The sequence below is a fragment of the Ascidia mentula genome, chromosome 9 (assembly GCF_947561715.1).
Source record: "Ascidia mentula chromosome 9, kaAscMent1.1, whole genome shotgun sequence".
NCBI lineage: Eukaryota > Metazoa > Chordata > Ascidiacea > Phlebobranchia > Ascidiidae > Ascidia > Ascidia mentula.
In genome coordinates this window covers 11,342,083-11,368,345 of record NC_138574.1, presented here as the reverse complement: position 1 = coordinate 11,368,345, position 26,263 = coordinate 11,342,083, and the positions used below count along the sequence as shown (strand labels likewise).

The 26,263-nt window shown below is 41.0% G+C and overlaps 1 protein-coding gene across 1 annotated transcript in view; it reads left to right on the top strand.

Moving 5' to 3' along the window:
• The window catches only part of LOC145914267 (atrial natriuretic peptide receptor 1-like), a 34,348-nt gene extending 13,215 nt beyond the window's left edge, over nt 1-21,133 (top strand). The window contains exons 5-23 of the mRNA XM_083002072.1: nt 6,066-6,229; nt 8,395-8,504; nt 8,665-8,773; nt 9,001-9,196; nt 10,847-10,927; nt 11,010-11,153; nt 11,366-11,447; nt 11,724-12,003; nt 12,178-12,249; nt 12,321-12,398; nt 14,563-14,740; nt 15,701-15,859; nt 16,117-16,272; nt 16,926-17,094; nt 17,774-17,920; nt 18,068-18,260; nt 18,451-18,625; nt 18,977-19,075; nt 19,592-21,133. Coding sequence (XP_082858198.1) covers nt 6,066-6,229; nt 8,395-8,504; nt 8,665-8,773; nt 9,001-9,196; nt 10,847-10,927; nt 11,010-11,153; nt 11,366-11,447; nt 11,724-12,003; nt 12,178-12,249; nt 12,321-12,398; nt 14,563-14,740; nt 15,701-15,859; nt 16,117-16,272; nt 16,926-17,094; nt 17,774-17,920; nt 18,068-18,260; nt 18,451-18,625; nt 18,977-19,075; nt 19,592-19,770 — 2,771 coding nt within the window. The 3' untranslated portion in view covers nt 19,771-21,133. The remainder of the gene's footprint in view (nt 1-6,065; nt 6,230-8,394; nt 8,505-8,664; nt 8,774-9,000; nt 9,197-10,846; nt 10,928-11,009; nt 11,154-11,365; nt 11,448-11,723; nt 12,004-12,177; nt 12,250-12,320; nt 12,399-14,562; nt 14,741-15,700; nt 15,860-16,116; nt 16,273-16,925; nt 17,095-17,773; nt 17,921-18,067; nt 18,261-18,450; nt 18,626-18,976; nt 19,076-19,591) is intronic.
• Nucleotides 21,134-26,263: the final 5,130 nt, after the last annotated feature.

Sequence of the window (26,263 nt, the reverse complement as noted above, 5' to 3'; positions counted from 1 at the left end):
TTTGAATCCCGATAGAGACAGTAGTTCGTCTTCTCGAACGTTGATCTCGAACGACGGCCTAAGTGCCTTTCCTTTATCACAGGCCCCAATCTTCAGCGGTCGAATTGCAATGCAATTATTATGGGAACTACTGCAAGTCTAATGGCTCGGTGTGAAAGAAGGGGCTTCTGACAAAGCGGGAGAAATACGTTCGGATGAGGAATTAATACGCGGTCGATTGCGAAACGAATCTGTATTTCTATTTGGTGCGGTTTTAGGAAACCGTGACTTGCAACTTCTGTATTGACATCAAGTAGGAGATAGAAACATTATGTCGGTAGGTGCAAATTACCTTTGCCGTAAAAGGTTACAGTCACCTCGAGCGCCTTTTCCACTGTCAACACACCGCAAATGGCCACTTCGACCAAAGCAATCTGGCCGTATCAAAGCAAACCGAGGTATAAACAACATGTTTGCTACAGACAAGAGAATGTGGGTTAAGCAAACCTTTATGGACGTTTTCAAGATTCCGCATAGATAAAGTTTTGCGGGTCCTGGTAATCATGGGTGGATTTTTGCGCGGTAAAAGTAAGGCGATGAAATTGCAGGGCAAGGAAAGTCCACAGAACAAATCGATTTTCCATCTGTGACCTCTCAGCATCAAGTCGTCAGCCCTAACCACCCATTTAAAAAGGATTTCGGCCCTTTGTGTTGCAGCAAAACCGTTGAGCGAATTTTGAGATGCACTTGATTGAGAGGTATAATGCTTGGGAGCTGTACTCTTATCTGATATCGACCTTTTCAAACTTGTGAATTTCTGACAATATGCTAGGTTTGACCCCAGGAAAATGCCTTAATAATGGGAAAATGGTTTCGAAATTGTGCATTGACGTTGACCCATCTTATGTAAGAAATCCATTTTCGCTACAAAGCGTCATCGTAACTGCATGCTCACAAACGCTCGTCAAGGACAATGATGATATGACTTCAACATAGGTCTGTCAGAGGCGGCATTGTGGATATAAAATTTTATTTATTCTGGTTTCGCCGTTTTGTTTCTAGACCTGTTGTCTGCCGAGTTCGTGAAACCAAATCGTTTTCTTTGCCACCGTAAGCCGCGTGCAAGATATTATCACAGTGGCAGTCGGATCAAGTGCATATCAGGGTGTAGTTTAACGTTTCAGGAGGTTATGTAACCTCGCCATCACCTGATATATCTTAACAGGCCTTCAGCTTCCACGGTAAGATAAGGGGCTTAGGAGGACTTCTTCAAGTGGTTGGATTGTTTGAAACGATTTGGGGATTTGATGTTGGATTTAGGCTGCGGTGTAGATTTGGAAGCCAACAGCTTGGATAGCTGCAAAAATAAGTTGATACCTTAAGCAATCTAAGTTGACACGCACATTATCTTTTTGGCCATATTTTTACTTAATGCTTACAAAAAGAAAAAAAATACTGCAGTCAAATGACAAGTTATGCCACCTGAGAAAACCAATAAACAGTATATGTCATATGATGACAGGTTTTTTCCCCCTAAGTATAATTATCAAATTTCCGTGCGATATAAAACCAAACAACATTTCGAGGGTTTTTCCATCGCAGACACGAAATAACGTGACACAATTTGCCCGCACTGTGATTATCAGCCATAGTGGTCACGAAACAGGAATTGGAACAGGTTACGCAGTTGTGGCAAGCCATCGTGTCCATTTTTACTTGCGAGGAGTGATGACTACGGTCTTCATCGCCGTTTTCGATCCCAAAAATACGCAGCTGACATTTCGGAGATATTTCTTAGCCTTGGCCATTTACGTGGCTCGAAGGACATACAAAGGCCAAGCCACTTAATTCTATTTGTTTTTGCGCCCGTACACAATTTTGAAGCACTTACAATTGCACATAAATAACTTTCCATCACACTCTTTGCTCAACAAACGGTGCAGAGTTAATAGCACGTTGGCTCATTGCTGTTTGCAGACATGCAAATTGCATACAAACCGAACTTTCCCGATGATGATGATGATGACTCCACAAATGATTGCAGAGCTGCAGCAAATTGCATCTCGTGTTTATCTCTGACCCGGTTTCGAGGAAACGGAAATACCATCTGATATGAAAACCAAAGTCAACCTTCGACCTGCTGTATGGGCTGGAGCTTCTCTTTCTTAAACAGAAATGTTGCACTTTGGTTAAGCCATGATAATCACTGAAACGTATCTGGGGTTCAATATCGTCACTTTTGTGATGTGCAGTTAAAACTTCGGACATTTGATAAAACATTCAAATGGAAAGCAAAGTACACAATCTGTTCCTTTTTATCTTTTCAACAAAAACGTCAAATTTTGCAATTTATCTTATTATTTATTTCTTGAGAAAAACCTGAATGCAACTTTATCGGTGTCTTGTCACGGCCGTCACTTAGCGCAACGGTTTTTCCAACCGCTACAGCGGCTCCTTTGTCACTACGAAGCCGCAGGAATGCGAATCAAGGCCCGCAGTAAACCGAGGAACGCATCGATGGATGAGATCGCGCGATGAAGCTGGGATTGGAACACAACCACAACTTCCGATGGAGGTTTTGAATGCGCACATTGCGTGATGACACAGAGCATGTTTGGAGTTGTTTTGTGCCTCAACTCTCGTGTAACAATCCCATGGAGAGCTTGTAGATGTTGACTATAGACATGGCTGTGATTTGAGTCCTCTGCGCGACAACGAAAACAGCGCTGTTATCCACCTGACATGTTTTGAGTAACTATGAATGGTACTACACCTTTTGTTACATGATCATATGCAAATTACCGAATCACACACCAAAGAAACACATTAGTTACATGTTTTCGCTTTTCATGTTCATAAATATTTTTTATATATGCACAACCATATTCCTTCCTCTTTTTGTCCAAGAAATATCGCAAGGCAAACCAAAGTCACCCAAGTTTGCAGACTCAAACCACCACGAAAAGCTTTCCAAATTGGATCCGGTTTGCATTACATCACGTAACTGTTGAGGACCACAAAGCTTTTCGGGCCCTCGAGGCTGTTTACATTATGCTCGAGATCGTCATCTTGATGTTGCCTAAATTGTTGCATTGCTCAACGTGCGAAATTTGACCTTTTTGTTCCGTCTTAATAGGGGGAGGGAATGGAGGATCGGTCTGCACTCCCATGATTCCCGGTGTAGACGATTGTGGGGCGCCACCTTTGTTAATTAAAATACGATAGCTATGCTGTACAAAAGTTGTATTGACGTTTACGAGGAAGGGGTTGCGCAGCTAAAAAATTTTTTTTTCAATTTGTCCCCTGGTTTTGATTCCTGTGAAGTTTTTTACACAATAGAATTTCTACCTTACATGGTTGGTGTAATCCACCATAGTGAGTTTACATGTGCAATATAACTTTCCGATTTCAACACAACTGTGTTACTAGGTGTGCTCTGCCTTGCAGTCGTAACCTCCATAAATATGATCGCGCTATTTCGTAGAACGCCTGAAGAGAGATGCTAGTGCTTTCGCCTATAATGCCCTAGTGTTTGTTTTGCAATGTTGAAAGCCTGTTGTTGCTACTGTAAACTGTACAGCACCGCACACCAGTCAAGCCAGCTCCTCGCTGCGCAGCGCACAGTAGCCGCAGGGACGTATAAGACGTAGATAATGCACAAGCCCTCCCGGTGCCAAAACATTGTGTCTTGAAAACCATCATTTTTTTTGCCACTAAGGATTTTATCTTTTTCGGGTTGGTAAAAGCGATAAGTAAAATTATTAATTTTTATTTGACATTTCGCACACTAGGAGCGCCATTGAGGTTTAATATTTCTCTTTTCACATTGTCTCTACCATCAATGGCGGATGATTGGCAGCGTTGGTCAAGCGCCCGACCCGTTTACCAAGAAAAAAACCTGATCGGTATTCGTGCCCAGGACATCCTGGGTTCAAATCCCGGTGCGGTCAAAAAAAAAGAAATGTCTCTACCATCAAATATACCATTTATTTCGATCAGAACAATTCAACCTGCTAAGTTGTGCAACAGGTTTTGACACGATGGATGTTTGTGTGATTCATCACAGACCGATCAGTTCTGCGGCAAAAAACATCAACGGTCGCTGCAAAAAGCTTCGCCCACATCTTTACACGGATGCATTGCACAAGTTTCGGAACCACCGTGCCTTCTTATCGCATTCCTGACCTGACAGTGCAATGAGGCGGGCCAGTGGCGCGCGGGGCCCAATTTCCACGAATTTGGCACACGAGTCGGTCTTTAACGGACGCAGGCCCGCCGACCGACGCCCAATATGTGCTAGGCCGTTCCAGTCTCGATCTGTGACAGCTCAAGGATGGCAAAATGTCGTTGAGGGATTATAGCTGCCTGCGCTAACGCCAAACCTCTACAGCGCACCTTGAAATCTCGCCTCTCCTTGGTCTTGTGTGGACGAACGCATAGATGCCTGCTTGTGTTCCAGTAATCGGAGGCTAAGCTTGTGTTTTCCACCATAATATGAGATTAGCGATCTCTAGCATCTCCGCCCAGCACGTGGCAATCTACGTATTGTGTTTTCAGTGCAAATGAGGGAGAAATTAGGCCAAAGTTAAGCTCACCCCAACTGTTTGTAATTCATGATGACCAGAATCACAAACGTGAAAATCTAATATATTTCATCACGAATAATTGTTGTGTGATGTAAAAAATTAGTTTTGGATTCACATGATGAAATGATTTATTCGTGGTTGCATTTCAAAAGGAACCAAACAACCAAATATCTACAATAAAGTCGATTTATACAGAAATACTGTTGAAACAAACACTCTTTACGTCACAAAGGCGAAAAATTTCCGAGCCAACAAATCGTTTTTGTTCCATACTCGCGCCTTCTCCCCCAAAATCGAAAATCTATCCACAACCTTTTAGCAACCTTTAGACAGTCGCGTTTTTCTGTCGCTGGACGTTCATCAATAAACGAATCGAAATCGAATTCGCGTGCGAAGCAATTTACATCACCACGTGACAAGAGTGGCGCACATCGAGCTGTGGTTGTTGAGATGATAGTAAGTGTTCTGTGGACCCCAGCTTAAGGTAGGTGGGATTAAGATGCTATCTTGATCGAATATCTACCAGCTGGTGCGAGGTTCGGCCCTTTCTTAAATTCTGAAAATTTACAGCGAATCGACAAATGCAACAACCTTAAATCCAAATTCTCATCAAAAAACTAACTTTTGTGTTTTTTAGAAGTGGTTTAATTCTGTATAGGTTTTACTGAGATTAAGTCTCAGAGAGCTGTTGAAAAGAGCTCACAACAGGATTTTTCCATCATGTGGATCCTAGACAGTTTGCCCAAAAACACTGTCGCAACGATGTTCGCGTACTAAAATTTAGGACGTCATGTTGCGTAGGCTAGGCATCTTAAATGTACATCCCTAAACGGTTTGCACTTTGCTTTCAAATGTCTGATGTCCGCAAGCCATCCCAACCATCCAATACAGCACGCTATCTGCATGCCACCGTAATGGGTCAATTGGCGACATATTTCGGCGCTGGTCGCGGTGTAACTGTAATCCTCCATTAGAAAGACATACTCTACGTTTTGCGGTGAAAAGAGTCGTCTAGTTGCGTTGCTGTCGCGTGCGAGTTTCGCGACATGCGTGTTGTTTGTCGCGTCGCGAGTTCTCCCACGTTACTCAACATCTCGCGCGGGCTTGATTGAAAGTCAAGCGAATCATTTGGAGACGCGATATCATAACTTGGTAAAGTGGAAACGTGACAGCGTGGTCGGAGCTGATATTACGAATAAATAAATTAATCAATAGTGCAAGTCCAATTGGAGCAAAATTGGATACAGATCTATTTGAATTTGTTTGGTGAAGCCCAAGTACAATACTGATGCGTGCAAAGGGTCAAAATACTATTTAGCATAAAATTGTTACTATTTTTAGCAAAAATCAGCTAAAACGCCAATTCGGACAAAGTTTTGCCTTGTTGAAAGATTGTTTGAAGCTCTTCTTCATTTAATTTATAATAATATTTGTTTAAAGGTTGTCACACTTAAAAGTGCGAGCATTAAGTTTATCTTACAATTTCTGTTGTTTTTGCAGTTCTGATCATCACCGCACACGACATGGTGGAAAGAAGTTTTCTAAAACACGCGGAGAAATACAAACACAAGTCCGGCGCTTATGCTTACGTCGTAGTTGATCTAAACAACAAACTTGGCCCCAAACCGTGGGAATGGCCTCTGCCCAACGGGACCATACAAAGCGTGAGTCCAGCACACACTTTGTTACATATTTTATTAATATATGAATGTTTTAACATGGATGACAAGACCAACTAAATAAAGTATAGTATAGTACTGCGTTATGCAAAGTTACAAAACGTTTTCACAATACCCAGATTTTAAACTTTCCTTTCCTGTATACTTTATGTATTTAATTGTAGAGGAACCAACAAACTTCTAAACTATTGTTGCAATTCATAATCACTAAGAATTGACCGAGAATTGAATGCACTTTTTGACCGCTTTTGCCATCAGCGTTAAGTACCATTTTTTTGTGTTGGCTGAACTTAAAATAGAATTGCGACCTGGACGGAATGCTCGAAGTTAAAGCTGTGTGCAATATTTATCGTGGCCACTAATTTATCCGACATTGTTTAAAAGCCGGCTTGCCGGTCCAGCATTTTGCCACACAATTAATGTTTGCAGTATCAGCTGAAAATCCCACCAAATGATGACGATTTCTTGGAGAAGATACGCTTGTCAAAAATTGGTTCGGAGAAAAATTTTGGCTTCAAAGCGCCCGAAATTTCTCAGTATAGTTTCGTTTCTACCTATAAATGGTTTCTGTATCCCGTAATACTTCCAATAATACTGCAGGCCTGCGCAGAGGTGCGATCTTGCCTTATCATGTTATAGCATGAAACACTTCTGCGTGGATTAGTTTGATGTTTTTTTTTCACATGGTAAATATTGCTAGTATAAAACAACTGCCACAATGCAGCTGAATTTAGGTAAAACGTAATGTATGACATGAGACTATATGTGACAAATTGATCTGAAAAACGCTGTGACTCGGGCAGATTTGTATTTATTTTTATTACCGTTAGGCGACAAACGAAATTGCAGCTCCATGCGAATAGGACACACGCATTCACACCTCTGCTTTAAAAAGCCGAAAAAAAACCATACCGGCCCGCATAACTATCTCCGCCCTTTCGCTGAGCAATACAACATACGGGGCAATTGCTAACGGTCAATGTGCGTCATTCTCTGGCGATGATATTCCCAATCCCCCCGTACCACGTTCCCCTGACAATCACCGGCGGTTTGTTTATTTTCGCTTCCCACAAATACGCTTTTTTTGCTATAGATTGCACCCCCGTGTCGGCACCTGTGCGAGCTTGTGTTCAATTTTTAGGTTTAAATAACATGAGCCGAGCGCTCCGGTTACCCTGCAGGTGTAGAGGGTGGGGGACTATATTTGTGATATAGGAGTGGCGCCAAAGTTTGTGGATGTTTGTGAGGATTCGCGGGCACGACTATAACCTGACGAAACGGAAAGGTTTTAAATTTTGTTTCATTGAAGAAACCTCCCCACTTTGTTCGTTGACCATACCGAGATTTTAAAACCATAAACAAAGTATTTGCTTTGCAAACTGATTTGTCAGAATGTCTCTAAAAAACTCTTGAAAAAGAGAAAAATATGCGCATACAAGTAAATGGGTTAGGTTTAAAAATCGCGCGAATGATTCAAAAACGTCGCCGGAGGCCAAGCAAGTAATTAAAGTCCGCGGCATTGCGGGAGGAACAGACTTCCAGCACAGGCAGCAAAGATTTGTTTATTTCCATTGCTGTTCGGGATCGCCCCGCGGCATACAGTGGACATTATGACCAATTAGACGTCGGTCTGAGCATCATAAAAAGTAACGCGCAATGACTTGCAAATTTTTCAGCTGTCGGGTAAGAACTAGACCACGGTTTCAAAAGACTTTGACAGCGATGCGAATTCCACCTATACCAGAATCAAGGGCCTGCTAAACAAACAAATGCTATCTGGATGCGACAAACTATTTTGCCCCCCACCTCTTACGTAAAGCTTAGCAAATGACGCACGCTCGTTTTAACTGCGCCGTTGTGGGGATAAAATAACGACGATCCCACTAAATTGGTGCGTACCCTGGATCTGACCCTCTGTCACGACGCATGTGGAGAAAGTTGTTCTGGATCTGAAAGTATAGCAACCCACGACATTTCAAAAGTCGGACAAAACATTTGAAAAAATATGCTCAAGTTTACTCAAATATAACTTTTTTGCAGATGTTTCCAGTAAAATACAACACGTAAATGAATTATTTTTTTACAACCCAACTAAACTAACTTGAAACTTAATATTGGATTACATAATTTGCAAACATTTATTTTTGTAGGACGAGGAAATGAAGAAAGCTCTCAAAAGCGCGTTAATTATGACGCTGAAGCAGCCGAAATCGGAAAAATATGACGAGTTTGTCAATGTCCTGAAGACGAAACTTGGAGAGTAAGTTTTCAATCTGTTTTAATTTTAGGTTTTGAGTCATGCAGTCAGTTAGATATGCTCACTGGGACTGAAAGACATTAAAAAGGGTCATAATATGCCCATATTTTCTATACATCTGTTTTGTTCTTTTTGAGTTGAAGGTGAAAAAACATTTTTTTAGGGGACTTGACAAAAATTTGGACGATAAACGTTCCAAGGATGTGGCTGAGTTTCTTGTAAGCAAGGAACAAAGACACTATGGAGCCTCCAGCGTCGACGAATACTTCAAGGCAAGAGCTAATATTATTAAATATAACATTCTGTGTTGTATTAAAAAACTTTTTGTTTAAATCATATGAATTGAAATGCTTGACAAAATTGTACTGCTTCGAATATGCATGGTTTTATTTCCTGCAAACAAACGCCATTTTCTTTTACTGTGCTTAATCTTTTTTCAATGTTTTAAATAGAAAAGTTAATCGGAACAAAATGACTGAAACCAACTTTTTCATTGCAGAAAAACCAGTTCCCAGCTTACTTTCACGATTCTCTCCTGATGTTGGCTCACGTCCTCAACCAAAGTTTGTCGGCAAATTTAAGCGTGGTGAAACCGCAGCAAAGCACAAGACCCTGTAGCTCGGAAATACAAGAGAAACTATTTCCTAATGGCACCTTCCTAATGAAAGAATACGTCGTCGGCAAAACATTTGAAGGTATGTTATACACTAAAGGAACGTTAACAACAAGGTTGCATGCTAGGATAAGGCAATAAGAAATCTTCCTGAGGGCACTCTGAAGAATCGTTTCCATCAAAATATCATACAGCTCCTGTTTGTAACACACCCATATATGGATAATTCATATTTAAAGACATGTTTAGCCAAGTCACTTTGATCAAATCTCTTGATCAAAACGTTCGTACTATCCAGACTCTCCCACATAAGTAACACAAAAGTTAAAAAAAAGAAATTACAATTTATAACATAGAAAGGCGCGTGGAAAGAAACCTGCTTAAATCACGGCATGCGTCCTAGTCCATATTGGTTAGTAATCGATGACACATCTTCGTGAAAACGTGTACCCGTCAGTAAACAGTGCTAAGCACGTCAAGACAACGCCCACCACAATGAAAGCAAGGCTACCGGACTTAGATCTATCACGTGATTGATAGCTGCATACCCAACCCCTTGCTTCTCCGAAGAGTCTGTCAAAAAGCTCAAAGCCGAAGACGATGCTTGTTTTGACTTGCTGTTCCCGAAGGATCAATAAACGATTACCAGCGGTTCGCAGGACCAGGGCCAGGCCCATCCCAACGAAGTTACCGAATCCGTATTTTTAGCGTTGGGCTCATGCGAATCGTGACGGAATCGTTGCACGCCGCTCCTCCATTTGGTACCAACGAGGCAACTAAAGGCTCAAACACTGACACGAAGCAAACTTCCACGAAACTTTGGTATCTCGATCTGCTTCTTATAAACGTTGCTTGTTTTGTATGGGCATTGATTTGACAGTTTTATTGACGGATCGATTCTACGGTGCGTTTCGCTGGGTAGTACCGCTCACACGGATCTGCTCAAGACACGAAATGTATTCGATCGGCTTGTCCAAACCCCGGCTAAGACAACACTGTATTGGCACTAATTCGCCAAATTGCAGCTACTTGTATGTGAACTCTATACGACTCACGATGACAAAAAACAAGAACAGGATATCAGGATAAATCTTCAAAGGAATCGGAACAGAACAAACATGTTCTTGCTGTGTGAGGGGTTCACTTAAACCCTTGTCTCAAACTTAGAAAAAACAATGATCTGACGCTAACATCATACGAGCTTCATAATCGTCTTTGAGGTTTTCGTTGTTTTGGTGCCAAGACCTCTCCCTCGGGCTACGCCCTCCAGTGTTGTTGGGCCAAGTTTGCGACCATTAGGCTTGTCTAGGATAAGTGTCACGTCAAAACAAGTCGTCCAACGATTCAAGCATGTTTGTTTGAAAGCTGCGAGGTTGGATTATTAGAGAGTGTAATTGCTTTCGGGAGGCCGGCCTCGTTATGTAATCGCTCAATGAATCTGGGTCAAAGTCAAGATAAATGTTTTGGGTTTTCGAGCATTACATAGATTACAGGTTTGAGCGCGGCAGGTTTAAAGTTACGATGCAACGTTTTTACTCTGAGCCGATTTGCTACTTAGCCGATTTCGTAGATTTTTGCGGGATTTCACTGGTCTGGCTGCGTTCTTCAGGATTTCATAATTTCGTCTAAAATATTTTAATCCTAAAATTCCAGTGGAACGCTCAGTGTTTCTAAATGATGTCACACTGATCTTGGAATTTTGGAGTTAAATATACTTGTGTTGTGCATGCAGGTCTTACCGGAGATATCGTTATTGATGAGTCTGGCGATCGTCACGTAGACTTCTCTATCATGGGATACGATCCAACAGAAGGTAACAATACAAATAAACTTGAACCTTTTGTCAGTTGCAAAAAGTAAAAAAATAAAGCAATCCATATCGTTTCTTATGACAGATAGCTTTGTTAAAATCGGAGCATACGACGCCACTGGAAGGCAATATTATGAACTGCCAGGGAAATCGGCGTACTGGCCGTCGGGAGAGGTGCCAAGAGATGTACCAAAGTGCGGTTTTAACGGAAAGAAATGCGTCAAAGAGAGTAAGAGTGATTTAACACGTGCTCACCTGTTATTTTTCCAACCTTTGTACATAGGCTAGTTTTTTGTTTGTTTTTACTTTATACTGCTGCAACGCTTGCTCATAAAGGAAAAATGTAACAAAGCAACAAGCCAGCATTCTTAATCTTAATTTTTTATAACTGGCAAAAAGAAGTGTTGTGCTTTGCGTTTTAATTTTTTTTTTTTTATTTAGGACTCACCGTTATTGAAGCGATTGTGATTTCTATCGTTTCTCTTGCCACTGTGGCAGTCATTATATCTGTCAACACGTACAGGTATGTGTTTGCATTTTTTCTTGTAAAATCTTGTATACGTTAACGTGTACATTAACGGCTATTCGACAAAAAGAAAGTTACTTGACAAAAAAGAAAGTTATTTGACAAAAACGAAGTTACAAAATTGCTTTTTTTATTGAATAAACGTCTTCAATACCTGATTTTCATGATTTTTAATTCGTTTAAAATATTGCATTCACATTACAAATAAAGGGGGGCGTCGTTGCTTCAATGACCATAATGCGTTCCTTTAACAAACGTGATTGCCCCATTTAGGAGACACAAACTTCAAAAGGAACTTGAAAGTCAACTGTGGCGCGTTTACTGGTGCGACATCACGTGGCCAATCTCACCGAACGGAATCCTAGGAGGGCAAATGGATGGAGACATGGGAGTGTTCGGGGACGCTCCTACAGACAGTGACCCATCCCTTGGTGAGGTCATCTCTTATTACGTGCCCTCCCTGTCACCCGCTGTGGCGGCAAAACGAGCACACAAGAGAAAGCGCAAGTGGTCTTCAAACTCAAGGAAAAATGAAAGAGTTTGCGAAAATGAGGTGAGAATTTGTTCATGTAAAATTAGGGATAAACGATGTTTTGCTTTCGTCTTTTTGGCGTCAAGCACCCATTTAAACTGGAAACGTCCGATACAAAGTCTCCGGTTCCGCTATAAGAGTAAAACAAATGTCCACAACGCCTTGTTTGTTTTGTAATAATATTTTTCATTGCAGCGCAAGACGAGTGCTGGCTCTTTGATCAGCGAAAAGCCATGGGGAGGAATGACAAGCACGGCTATATACAGGGTAAATTTCGGCGCCTTTGCGCATATAACGTTGGCCGCCAAAGAAGTAAAATATGCTTGTGTTTTCTTTAGGACAAAGTGGTTGTAATGAAGGTGTCTAATCGGAGGAAGGTGGATCTGACCAAAAACCTGATGATGGAACTCAAACATGTAAGTTTCTTATATTTAGAATGGTGTAAACGGGTATTGCTCGCCAAAAATGTTCAGGCGCTGAGGGCAAGGGAGTAGATTTAAGGAAAATCGATTTAACAATCTTTACCTGAAGTTGTTGCCAATATTTTTAGCTTTTACACCCAAATTTTGCCAAAAAATGGTGTAACATTTGGCGAACGATCTCTGCCCAGCTTTGGGACACTTACGTATATGATATAGCGAGAAACGCGTCACAACCATAAAAAGGGCAACAGCGTATCCAACGTCTACTTATAAGGTTTAAAAAAAGAAAAACGCTTTCCACCAATGCCTCTGCACGATGCGACACCTTGCGGTTAAGGTTTTTCTTTCTGCAAAGTTGTCTTAGGCGTGTGCCTTGTTGCTTTGTTTGCTCTATTCGACGTTACCAGTCGCCGCATCACGAAAACACGGCCTGCATTCACGCGTATTTCACAAACCACCTTTCAGACTTTGGCCTCTCCACCCCGCCACGACACAGCGGTTGTAAAAGGCAAAATAATCGTTGTGTCTTCGGGTAAAAAGTGCGACATTTGAGGAGAAATAACACGTGACATGTTTACCAAGCGCCGTGCTGACGTCATTTGCACCAACGTTAGTGTATTTTGCGAGCAGGATTAATACCCGCCTCTCCTCCAACAAGCTTCTTTTTATTAGAATAACATAGAGTAATTCCAGAAATTGCGGGCGGGATGTATTCAATGCGACTAACCTCAAACCTGTTGCTACAAGTCTGGTCTTTGGCATTGCAGACGGCAGTCGTTGGGCCCTGGAACAATGCGTCGGTAGTTTGTTCTGCACACAAACATATTATTGGTGCGCCTTAATTGATTTTTCTAGCGTTTCAGAGTAATAGTGCGCCAAGCCTAGACGCAGTTGACAACAATCACTTTTTATAGCTTAACAGGAGGTGTGTGTATATACATAACAGCTTAAAAATTTCTTGAATGTCTGACTAACTCCATTGTTTTAATTGTGTTGTCTTCAATCACAAGGCAACAATCTTACCTGGAAATACCCACTTACGCATAAGTTGCAAGTTGTCCTCGTCCACAAGCAAATATTTTTATGGCAATCGCAGTGATAGAAGTGGTTACTAATAATTCCTCTCTGATATAAATCACAAGACCACTGGCAAAGAAAGTTACAAAACATGGTTTTCATGTGATGTATTTTCGTGATCAGCATCGTGACCGTTGGAACTGATAACCTTTGTGCGTATATCTTGTTAAATATGTGTATATATGTGTGTGTGTACTGCATATACATATTGATATTCCATCTGTGCTGCAAAACGCAATTTTATTTTATTCATGAGCTTATAACGCTCAGAAAGAATGTTCAGCTATGCCAGAAATCAACAAGCTCCTCAAACCATAGGTCACGTTGACAAAGCTGGCAACATTTTATGCTACCTGGCAAGATTTACAAACAAATAAACTACCGTGGCGTAAAGCCCAAAGAAATCTTGACCGAACTGGATTTTATCTCGGAGTAGATGTTTTGCTTTGCCGGGTTGTGAAAACACAAAAGTCCGCTGCGCTCAGCTTGTTGACTCGGGCGTGAGGAGAAGGTCCCGGCCGTTGGAGGTCGACAACAAACCCGCTGCGGTTGCCAACTCTAACATTCGTTTGAACGTTAATCCCTGGCAGCGCAGTAAACACTCATAGTGCCGTGGTATGCAGTAGGATTCATGAGCAGATGTTATCGGTCGTGCAAGTTCGATAACAGACCTACAAAGTTCAAATGTTTTAAATGCCGTATGTCATCCAGTGTTGAGTGGTGCAGTGTTTGCTTGGTTTGGTTCACGTGGGTTGTGACCGATAATTCGTAATGACCATACATTTTTTTGATGTAAACATACAAACCGACTTCCACTTCCAAAAAGTAATGTTTCGAGGATCAACAATTAAACGAGTAATAAATCGCCTGATTACAGAGTTTACATGAATAATGTGGAGAATTATTAAACATTACAAAACATTCAAACTAAAACAATAGACATGGAACATATAGACCCAGCAGTGCTGCGGTTCTATGGTTCAGAATTTCGGACAAACCGAACACATATTTAATTTTATGCAAATTCCAGTATTCACTACGGACTGAACACACCGACGAAAAACATTTCTTTTGTTTACAGATGAGGGACATCACCCATGAGCATTTGGCACGGTTTGAAGGAGCGTGCATTGAATGGCCTCACATATGTGTGCTCACTGAATACTGCAGGAAAGGGAGTCTCAAAGACATTCTTCTCAACGAAGAGATCCAACTAGACTGGATGTTTCGTGTATCTCTCATGATGGACTTAGTAAAAGGTAAAAACTGTGTTGCTGAATAGAATGTTGAGATAGTAATTGTTCAACATCAGGGATATTGCGACCCGTTTTCCACTTTTAGTAATGGTTGAAGACGCTCAAAGGCATTGATAAAATTAAATTTCAACAACAGTATGAGAGTTTGATTTCTATGAATCGCCTGTGTAGTCTCTATGGCTGACAGAGACTCAGTAACGGATCAATGCAGAAAATGATAAATAATCCTAACAGTATGTTAGGTGCCAACCTAATACCATTCTCGTTGAATGTATACGCTGACATTTTAGAAAAGTGCAAGCAAACAGGTAAAGTCAACAAAACGTTGAAATGATAAGACTATTCGTAATGCCCTATTCCGTCGCCGGCTACGCAATCCGAAGAAAAACTTGTCTTTCAACAAATTTTGCGCATTTAAAAACAAACTAACAATGGTACGAAGGTTGTTTATCAAAGACAGTGCCGAAAACAGACAAACAACAATGTTTACTCTGAAAACAATCTTTGCTATAATGATACACCGATAGCAATAGAGATGAAGCTTTCGATAAGGGCATGTTAAAGTGGTAGCTTCATCCACGAGCCCAACGTTTTGGGGTTGGTTAAATTGTGGTTTCTCTTCAAGTACAACCCGATATTGTTTTTTCTCTTGCTAACAGTTTGCACAACCAATAACCGTACGTTTTTTTGGCTAAACTTGATGGGTAAAAATTCAAAACAAGTATAAAAAATATCCGTATGGTTTTATTGACTGAATAGCGGTTCGATGATTGTAAACTCTCGACAATCCGAACAATAGAAATGCGTCATTGAAACATACAAAAGCCTGGTATGTCGATTACGATTCGAAACAAGCAACAACAACAACGCCAGTTGTACTCGGGTACCCTCTTTCTAGGAAATCGCCGCATGTCATCAAGGCATTACAAGCCAGATTACAAGGATTTTTTTGAACTGTGGCAGGCATGTGTTTTCTTCACGGGAGCGCCCTCCACTCGCACGGCAACCTCAAGTCCACCAACTGCGTCGTTGATTCTCGTTTCGTGTTGAAGATAACGGATTACGGTCTATCATCCTTCCGAAGCTCACCGTCCTACGACGAGTCGGAAAAATATTCGGAAAGTGAGTCGGTTTCCTTTTTTGTGTTGTTTTACACGATTACGAGTTATAGTGTTGAGGACCGTTTGACGAACCGATAGCGTCATGACTTGCCGCTTGGTGTGGATTTTGAACGCCTGGTCTGCTGGTTATACATCAGCTGTAGCCAGGAAATACATAGGTCACTTTATCCAATTACAGATGTACACAAACTTCCTAGCGCTGTTCATGCCTAATGGCGCCTGAAATTCTGATCATAACCAAAATCCCAACATCTTTAGAAAAACTGTGGACCGCTCCGGAACTTCTGCGTGGATCTGGGCGACACGCAGGTGGAACACAAAAGGGAGATGTTTACAGTTTCGGGGTTATTCTGCAGGAGATCGCCTTGCGCAAGGGAACGTTTTACGTTGGCGGGATCCCACTTTCATGCAAAGGTTGGTTCAATGTGAAGCTTCTGTCTATGCATAACTTTATATGCAATAGTATGGAAACATTTGTACAAAAATTCTATGTTATTCGACTGGACGTTTTTTTAACTATAAAGGTGAAGTATGCATTATGCTTCATCTTTTGTGGATGAAATATAAGCTGTGCTTCTTACTAGGAAATGCCGTCTATTTTCCCGTAGCGATACTTCGATGGTTATTTACGACAAACCGTGCAGTACCACAAACAATATCTTCCACTAAAACAACATTTAAAAGGTCGTCAACAGTTTTCTGACTTCCTAGGTCACGATCGATAGGAAAACGTGATATGCCGACTGATTCCTTTTCCACAGGATGTAATATTTAAATACACCAAAACAGTAAACAAACCAAGCAACGAGTAAGCGCATAAGTATGGATCGAATCCTCTTCAACCTACCAAACTGAAGCTCGAAATTTCATTTCTTAATGCCAGGTTTCAACATATTCTGCAACAAACCAGGTCTCCTATAAGAAATTCCGGTTTGAAAATTGACAAATACAACACCGGAATTCTGAAAAAAATAAATAAAACCGTTAGCAAAAAACGTGTAATATGTATTGCGACATCATGCATCACCATTGTATTCAAATAAAATACAAACTCTTTTTGTGAACAGAAATCTTGGCTAAAGTCCGCAACGGTTTCCGACCTCATTTCCGACCTGTGGTTGATTACAAGCTCCTGGGTGAAGATGTGTGTGGATTGATGCAGAGATGTTGGCAGGAAGATCCAAACGAGAGACCGGATTTCACTCAAGTGAAGAAGATTGTTGAAAAGTTCAACAAGTAAGCGATTTGCCTGTAGAAATCTAATACAAAAAATTATTCTGTCTTTGCAAATTAAGGCACAATACATAGTTCAACATGGGTGTTTATGTGACTGCGCCCTGGTATAGTTTTTATGTCATTTAATTGATCTTTCAGTGATGCAAGAACAACGTTTAAAACATGTTTTGCCGAGTCATCTTTCAACTTTTTTTTACTAAAGGTGAAGATTCTTTTGCGATAACCTTTAAACCATATTACCTTTGCGCCACGTGTCCGTGTATTTAGCTGAATAGTTGCAGGCGGTCGGGAAACTACGCCGCGCTTATGCACTATTTTAACGCGGTCTTCGCGGAAATCGAAACGCGAATAGCACGATAAGCGTCCCGAGCTTTGGCGAGCCTATTTCCGCGAATGACAAAGCGCCCGGTCATGAGTCAAATGCCCCGAGGGCCCATTGACCCTCCGGCCTTTGTGGTACCACGTTTGGTGATTGGTTATCATCGGTTTTCTAATAAATGATGCGCAACCGATTCGCCAACCACTTTCACCCTTACATGCGTGCAGTAACAAACGTTGGCAAATCATAGCGTTTTTGTATTTTTTAGCGTAAAATTGATTCATGGATTAAATTTGCACCGGGCACATTCTGATGCCCGCAAAACCGCACTGGACTTAATTGTTGCTGCGTTTTGAGCAGAGATAACCCCGGCAACTTGGTGGAGAACCTCCTGCACAGAATGGAGCAATATGCGATCAATCTGGAGGGTTTGGTTGAAGAAAGAACCGCGGCGTACTTGGAGGAAAGAAGAAAGGCGGACGAACTTCTCTACCAGATGCTACCTGTGTAAGTATTTTGCAATCTTTGATTGAAACCTTGGACTTGCTTGCTTGCTTGGTTTGGAACATTCTGTACGCAACAATATTTAAAGAATTTAAAGCTAGTATTACATAATCGGAAAAATATTTTATAGCAACATGTTTTACTTTGCAGTCCGGTGGTGGATCGACTGAAACGCGGCGACGCAGTCCCTGCCGAAGCGTTTGAAAATGTGACAATCTGTTTCTCCGACATTGTGGGCTTCACGTCACTGTCCGCTGCGTCCAATCCAATGGATATTGTGAGCCTGCTCAACGACTTATACACTTGCTTCGACGCTATTATCGACAACTACGACGTTTACAAAGTGAGACAAAGAAACGGAATGAAATTAGTGAATTAACACCGCATACACAGATACATTAATGCCATGAAAATCATCCGTCACTTTGCACAGCAATATACGCTTTCACACTTATCATTCAAATTCAAACTAACCAAATGTTATGCCGTGCACCGAATGTGTGATCAAAACCTGTTGAATCCCATATTCTTAGGTTGAAACCATTGGAGATGCTTATATGATGGTGTCGGGACTCCCGGTGCGAAATGGCATTCGGCATGCAGCTGAAATCGCACGCACAGCTCTGGCACTTTTGCGGGCAGTAACAACTTTCAAGATCCGACACCGACCAAGCGACCAACTGAAACTCCGAATAGGAATTCACACAGGTGAGAAAACGATTTTCATGATCACGTGAATGTACTCACAAGACTAACCTACATAAAAAAAAAAACAATTATTGTAATTCATGCGATTTCTGGCTTTTATGATTTCGATCTTAAACCAATAAACAGCGAGCGATAAAGGTATATATTTCGCCCTATGGAAAATATCATTTCTTTATTCAAATATCATCAACCCTGAATTAACCCAATCTGTTTCTGCTCTTACGTCAAATGCTTTATGTTAATGTATATTTAAAAATGATGGTTAGGCTACGCCATGTCGCCAAAAAGTGGCAAAGCGAAGGATATATTGTGTATCAGTGTGTTTGATCAACTATTTCTTTGTATTTTCAGGTCCTTGTTGTGCTGGCGTCGTGGGACTAAAGATGCCCCGATACTGTTTGTTCGGTGACACAGTAAACACGGCATCTAGAATGGAGTCAAGTGGATTACGTAAGTTGCCCCGCCATGCGATTCGGTTGCCCTTACCCTATTTGTATATTATTCTTCTGACAGCAGAAATGGTTAAAAGCATGCCTCGCCCAGAAACCTTTGGCCTCTTAAACGATTAAGAATTTATTTTGAGGAGACAACAACGCAAATTAAACGGAACGTATTGTTATGCCCTTAAATTAAAACTGGGCTTTGTTATGATGAGCGTTATAGGCGGAAAAAATTGCGGAAATACCTAAACAAATTGTTTGGAAATGTTTAGAGCGTAAGCAACACTGGCAATCTGTTTATTTTGAAAGCGCTCGTAAGGACAGCAACTTTGCAGCTGTAAACAAGTACTGTATATGTCCATTATAGTAGGCTAGTAGGGAGAAAACAGCATATTGTTTTCTATGTGCCTGTAAATAAGTAAAAATTATAGTGACGGAGAAAGGAGCGCAAAATCGTTGGCAACCCAAAACTTGGACAAAATTTTGTCACAGAACCGCTTAACATGATATATTTGCTTACTTACAGCACTGGCGATTCACGTATCAGAGTCCACGAAGCGTCTCCTTGACCGATTCCAGTGTTTCAAGCTGCAACTGCGTGGAGAAGTGCCGATGAAGGGCAAAGGGATGCTAACCACCTACTGGCTGCTGGAAGAATCTTTCTTTGACGTTCAGTCGTTGGACGAGAGCGAAAGCCGAGTTTGAATCGGAGATTTTATCCAGCGCCTTGAGGTCAAAATGTCAACTTTCGACGAGTATTGACATTTGCGAGATGAGATATCATAACCTGTTGAGGACGAAAGAGAAAAACAAGTGGCGTTTAATCCGGCGCCCCGCGCTTGCGGATAATCCCATGCGGCGCAGTTTGAGCGCGCAAAACCAAATTGCAAGTCCTTCTCGAAAAGTCAAATTGTCTATCTTCGTACGATCTGCATTTGTAACGCGATTTAAGTGGCAGATGTTGACAAGTTATGGCATACCGAATGTTACCGTCACAAGCAAACGAACCGGCGCTGACTGGCACCCCTGCTGCAGGCTGCTTGCGGATTTCGAAAGCCTCACATGCTTGAAGACGAGGTACAGACAAAAAATAAACTACCCTCGGGGTATTCCATTTGTTTTGCCTTGTTTCAATGCATCAGAAGTATGCGGTAACCTCTCGGGCTTGACAGACTTTAACTTATTTCCAATGACGAAATCGTATTTTGTTATCGCGCCGCCTTCTCCTGCACAGTTCCATCGGCAACTCCCGTTGTCCAACGTCAACTCATCTTCTTCTCCTATTTTTTTTACCATGCCTCGTTTTACACCGTCGCTAATTTATTTTTGTTGAACCGAAGACGTATTCGCGACCATCCTAGCGGATTGAACTCACAACCACAGCCAGTGTTTTAAGCATATTTCAAAAAATCACGTACTAGTATTGCTTGTCACACATTCTGTAAATTACATCAGAAAAAATAATGAAACAGGAGCAAGTAGTGCAAATGACCTTAGTATTCGGATTCTGTTCATGTTTATTCAACCACCTATATCGACACTGTAAGCGTTACAGTCGGTACACATAGTGTTTTGCATCGTGTGCATTTACATGCGTGTTTTCCACTTTTGTTGTTACAACCATGTAATAATGAGTACGGTGTTTCACGTTGCCCGAATAACCACCGGTTTCATTCCATCGCCTGATGCCATTACAGCGATTGTGGTATTTCTATGATACGTGAAGCGTTGAGGAACTTGGATGTTTTCTTTATTTGCACGCACACATCACGTTTTTCATTTCCAAATGCCTTTTAAAACGCGCAGTTTGCTTCATTTTCTTCCTAGTGTCGATTGTTTCTCGCACTGTTTGCCGTTCAGATCACTCAACTCTCGGCTTACACCCAGTGTACGCTTGTGTCAAGCGACTACGTCACCAGTATGGTGCTTCCCTAAACAACGATCCTTCAAGGTTCAAGATTTGGGAACTTTTTTGTTGGACTTGTATGGTTATGTGACCGTGTTCAACAAGATATTGTGCCTATTCTGTGTCGTGCTGTTTGTGCTTAACAGTCTCCTCAAAATTTTTACACCGCGGATTAACTTTGAGTTGCATATTAACGCGAATCCCTAAGGTTCTACGCGTTTTTGAGCGGTTTATGTGATAATATACCAAATACAGTTATTACAGTTGGGAAACAGAAATGGCTTTCGGCTGGGATGCTTAAGGTTCCATCTCAGGATATTTGTGGAAATCAGTGTGAACGACAATGCAATACTTAAATAGTGCGCAGTTGGCGCTTCTAGCTTTCCGGTTGTCCCACGCTCGGGTTGCCCCGCCCTGTTTCTACAAAGCGGAACCATGTAAGCTCTCACTATCTATCCTCACTGGGACAAATCTGCCGCTTCTGTTTTAATTGAAGTAGAAGTTGCACTTCTGTTTGATTGTAAACGTTACTAATGAGCCCGAGCCATCGCAGGTGCATCGCTAAATCCACCAATGACGCACGCGCTTTGCGTGATTGACAGAAATGTGACGTAATCAATGCGTTGCTAATGTGCTAATGTCTCCTTCTCCCTAACGAATTATTATCACGTTACATAAGTGGTTTTTCCAACAATGAATGCGAGGCAACAACTGCATTTGCGCACAGAAGGTGGAAAATGCTGTTAGCAATATTTAATAGCATGGACCATGAAAAAAGGATGTCGAACTTAAACGGATTTTCAATTAAGCTTTCCTTTTTTAAAACAATATATGTATACGACCATATTACAAAGAAAATGATTTGGAATACTCTTATTTTCATACCATCGAAACAGTTTTGTTTGACGATCTTTATTAAAAAATAAAGTTTGAAATGAACTTTCCTTTTTGCAAGTAAAATGGACGAAATTATGAAAAACAATCAAATCGAAAGCTTAATTTGTTGAAAATAGTAACTTAAAAAAGAGACTGTTGTAGACCATGCGATTGATTGCTCCAACAAAAAATTCTTCATTCATTTTCCGAACTGTCACGTAGAAAAACGTTACTTTTTAGTGAATACTAGCCAGGCAAAAAGGTTTGATGCAATAATACTCGTTATTTTATACACGCGAAGTCAAGTTTGATTTTCGCTTCGTGTAAGTTTGAAAAGCGATTAAATATATTTTAACTTAATTCATCTTGTTCTTTTTACCTATTTATAGCGGTGTTGGGACCAGTTCACGATTCGTTGCGGAATTGCAAGTAGTAAAAAGACCGAAACATTTTACAAATACAGTATTAAGTTAAAGCTATGTTGGAGTTATGCTCGACGTTTGTAGGTCTATGCTGGCCAGAGAAGTTCTGTCGACTGCACGGCGCACTATCGCTATCTGGTGACGAGTCGCTACAAGGAAAAAGGCGACGCCGCCAACTGGTAAAGGAACAAGAAATTGATATCTGGCTGACGAGAAGCGAAACATCAAAGATGAGGTTTGATTGATTGAGGTTCCCGGACGCGAGAACAATAAGAAGAATAGATGCTGTGAGGTAGGAAATTACACAAACGGAAGTTGACACGAAAAGCCGTTTGATCAGCTTCCTCTTCGCCGCAATTGTGCTCTCATTAGCAAGGCTTCGGGTTTTTATAAGTGGGTACGCGAGGAGTACAGATAGTGACACCGCACACGTCACGGCGAACAGCATGATGACGGTGAACTCAACCAGAGGTAAAAACTCCCAATCAAATCCGGGATTTGGCGCCGACGTACAACCCAAAGTTTCATTGAAGAAAAAGTGGTTCGGAATAGTGAACAGAGTCCCGTGGGCAATGGCGCAAACTCCAATAAGCACCGCGACAGTATAGGAAAAGCAAATGTAGCTCTTGCTCAAAGTTGACTTGAGTATCGGGTGATAATAGAATAGCTTTAACTTCACCCACAATGCCAAGAAAGTGCTGCCAATCGAAAAGGAGTGAGACCACGTCACCAAGTAGGCGTAGGCAGCGCATGCGTCGGTTCGGTCTGGGTCAAACGGAAGCCACATTCCCAGCTGCGAACTTGTGGACGATGTAAATGTGAAAAAAAGCCCGAAGAACATGAGAACTTTGACAGCGATTTTCAGTCGTTTGTTTTCTTTCCCACGCAACGAGGATCGGCGCTCCATGATGCAGAACGCAATGATGAGATATAAGGTGGTGACTGAAACCAGCAAACTGAGCACTTCTATCACAATCCACCTAAGGCCAAACTGACGCATAGTCCAGTGTTTTATTAACTACGCCTAATTCCACTGCAACAAAAATTGTCACAGAAGTCGAATGTAAAGGCAATTGCGGGATTAACTTTACATATAAGCGCATATTGTTGGCAAAGAAACTCATGTTTTTCATACGTTAACAGGATGAATTGCACTTGGTAGCCGAAGGTAAAAACATACTTGTAGACAACATACGTTATTTGCATGTAAATAACACTAAGACTGTTTAGAACCCTCACACAAACCCCAGGCTGCCTGCCAACTCTTTCAATAAAACCCTTACTGCGACACCATTCCACGGATACAAAGCTTACTGGCACTTGTTTTCTGATATATTCTATGAAACGTTAATAAATTCGTGTCAAATCTCCTTGGATCAATAGGCAATAACACCATGAATAAACCACGAGAAACCTGATGCAAAAGTGTGACGATAAAGATGTATTTTCACACAAGCTTTCCCAATGCATTGTTGCGGGCTCGGCTAATACTCCACTGTATAAATTCACATGCTTTGAATAAAACATGCTTTACGTAGTGGTTGGCATATAACCTTCTCGTGAGAGCCCGCTGTCGCTTGCAGGTGCATTCCGACAAATTTGACATTTAAAGTTAAGATTGCCTCGTCAGGACAATGCCTAATTAGCCAATGAGATGCATATCAGCATAAGTCAAACTTTTGATCCTCAATGCGAAAAGTTGTATGGAAGTGTGTAAGATCGTTCAATTGTTATTGACACGTCCGCCAAGTGACCCATGTTTCACCTTCAGGGACGATGTCATTTCACAAACCCTTTCTATTTATGTTAAGTCACGTTGACCAATTTTTGTGGCCTCATTTCGTGGTGTGTAAGTTTGCAGTGACGTTTATTTATAGATTGCTTTTATAACTTGTCACAGGTTATTTGGTCACGCAGAAACTCAATAATAAGTAGGTGAATTCCAAATCCATTACGAAACCAAAATAAGACGTTATACAAATTGTGTTTTTGCCCGTTTTATGTTACCACTTAAACCCCTACATTCAATGGCGGGTTTTGTTGTCAGAAATATATAAATACACAAGCTCATAACCTCCAAAATTAAGCACGGTCTTTGTAAGAGTTTGATACAAATGGAAATTTACGTTTTAATCGTGGTTGGTGACAGTCATACTCAAAGTATACACATCACCCCATTTCATCCTCAAAATATACACATTACCACATTTCATACTCAAAATATACACATCACCCCATTTCATCCTCAAAATATACACATTACCACATTTTATCCTCAAAATATACACATCACCACATTTTATCCTCAAAATATACACTTCACCACATTTCATCCTCAAAATATACACATTACCACATTTCATACTCAAAATATACACATTAACACATTTTAAACCAGCCTGCCGTACTGTTCGGCTATATATTTATTACATCTGGGAATTGCATTATTTATGGCATGCGCATTAAACCCGCTAAACTCTGGAACAAAAGTTTTTCATCAGTCTCGCTTACAAGAACAGTAGAATACAAAACCAAATACCGGCCCAATTTTGTTTTAAAATGACGCTAGCGAGAATTTTGTAACGTGATATACAAGAAATTATACTACTATACATCATATAAAGTATTGTAATAATACACACAATGCATCTGTGCTGACTCTTTGCAAACCTAATAGATGATTATACAAATTTTATTCTAAACTGACTGATTTACTGCAAAAGCGTGCAGCGCAAACACAAAAAATACCCTCAAACTATAACATAAACGCAAAATGCGGTTAGTCATTAAATGAAAGCGTGACTAGTGAATAAATTTCCGGTGTATTGCTGTTGAATGGTTAGACTAGGTCAACAAGCCAAACTCGACCAATATATCGGTGGGCAGCATAAGTTGCCGTTACTGCAGCTCTAGCTCATTCAAACGAACTAGAATATTTCGACAACATCAGGTAACTTTCTCACACGATTTCTGCTTTGGATTACGTTTTTCTACTGCGTAAGATTTATTTAAATTGTTGGTCACGCAGAAACTCAATTAACCACTCCCTGCACCAGCCTATACTACTGTGGCACCGGCTACAGGGTCACAATTGCGTGAGAGGAAAACATGAATCACGACTGCAACCAAACGACAGTTTCGTGCAAACATTAATTTATGCATGTCACGCAAGCGCCATTTCAAAAGGAAATAGTTTGATCACCATCATCTTTAATGCACATCTAAATTTTTATTCCTTTACCTCTTTTTAATATTTCTGAAATTCCAATGAGTTAATTGCTTCCAAGTCACGGAATTGTTGCCATCCAGTTGAAATGGTGTTGAACCACCTGAGTGGGCTACATTAGAAACCTACCTAACAAATGCACTTTAGCCCGATCAATAGACAACATATGGGACAAAAACTTATTCGCCACCAGTTCTTAACATGGCAGTGGTTCGCAATCCTTGCAACTGCGTTTCAACTCGTGTGTTTGCCTGCAGTGTTGCTCTCGCCCATACCACACGTATAATTAATTGGCCGGGGCTTGTGGTTGCTGCAGTAGGCATTCCAGCTGCCGCAGGGCGTGATAACCCGCTTTCCGAGAGCAATGCCAATTGATCAAACCAAAGAGTTGGGAAATTGCCAAAGTCTGGTATAAATATAGGTTCAATACCGGTGGAGATGTTACAATAAAAGCGCCATAAAGTATTTTTATTTATTGGCTGGCATTAGTGTTTCGGTCATTTGTACTTGTGAGAGGCAATGAGGCGGTGATTTTTTCGATTCGTGCAGGGAATTTTTTGCGAAATGCCGTCCTAAATAACTATTTTTAGAGTGAAAGTTATTCTCTGCGTGTGGTGGTGTGTTACCTTCATTGCAAAACTGAGTTTCGTTCCAACGCATTTTGTTCGTATATAAATCCGCATAAGTTTAGTTGTAATGGAGTTTATGAACAAAACCGCAAATGAAATTGCGTCAGAAAATCGAATCAGCGCGATGTTTTACTATGTT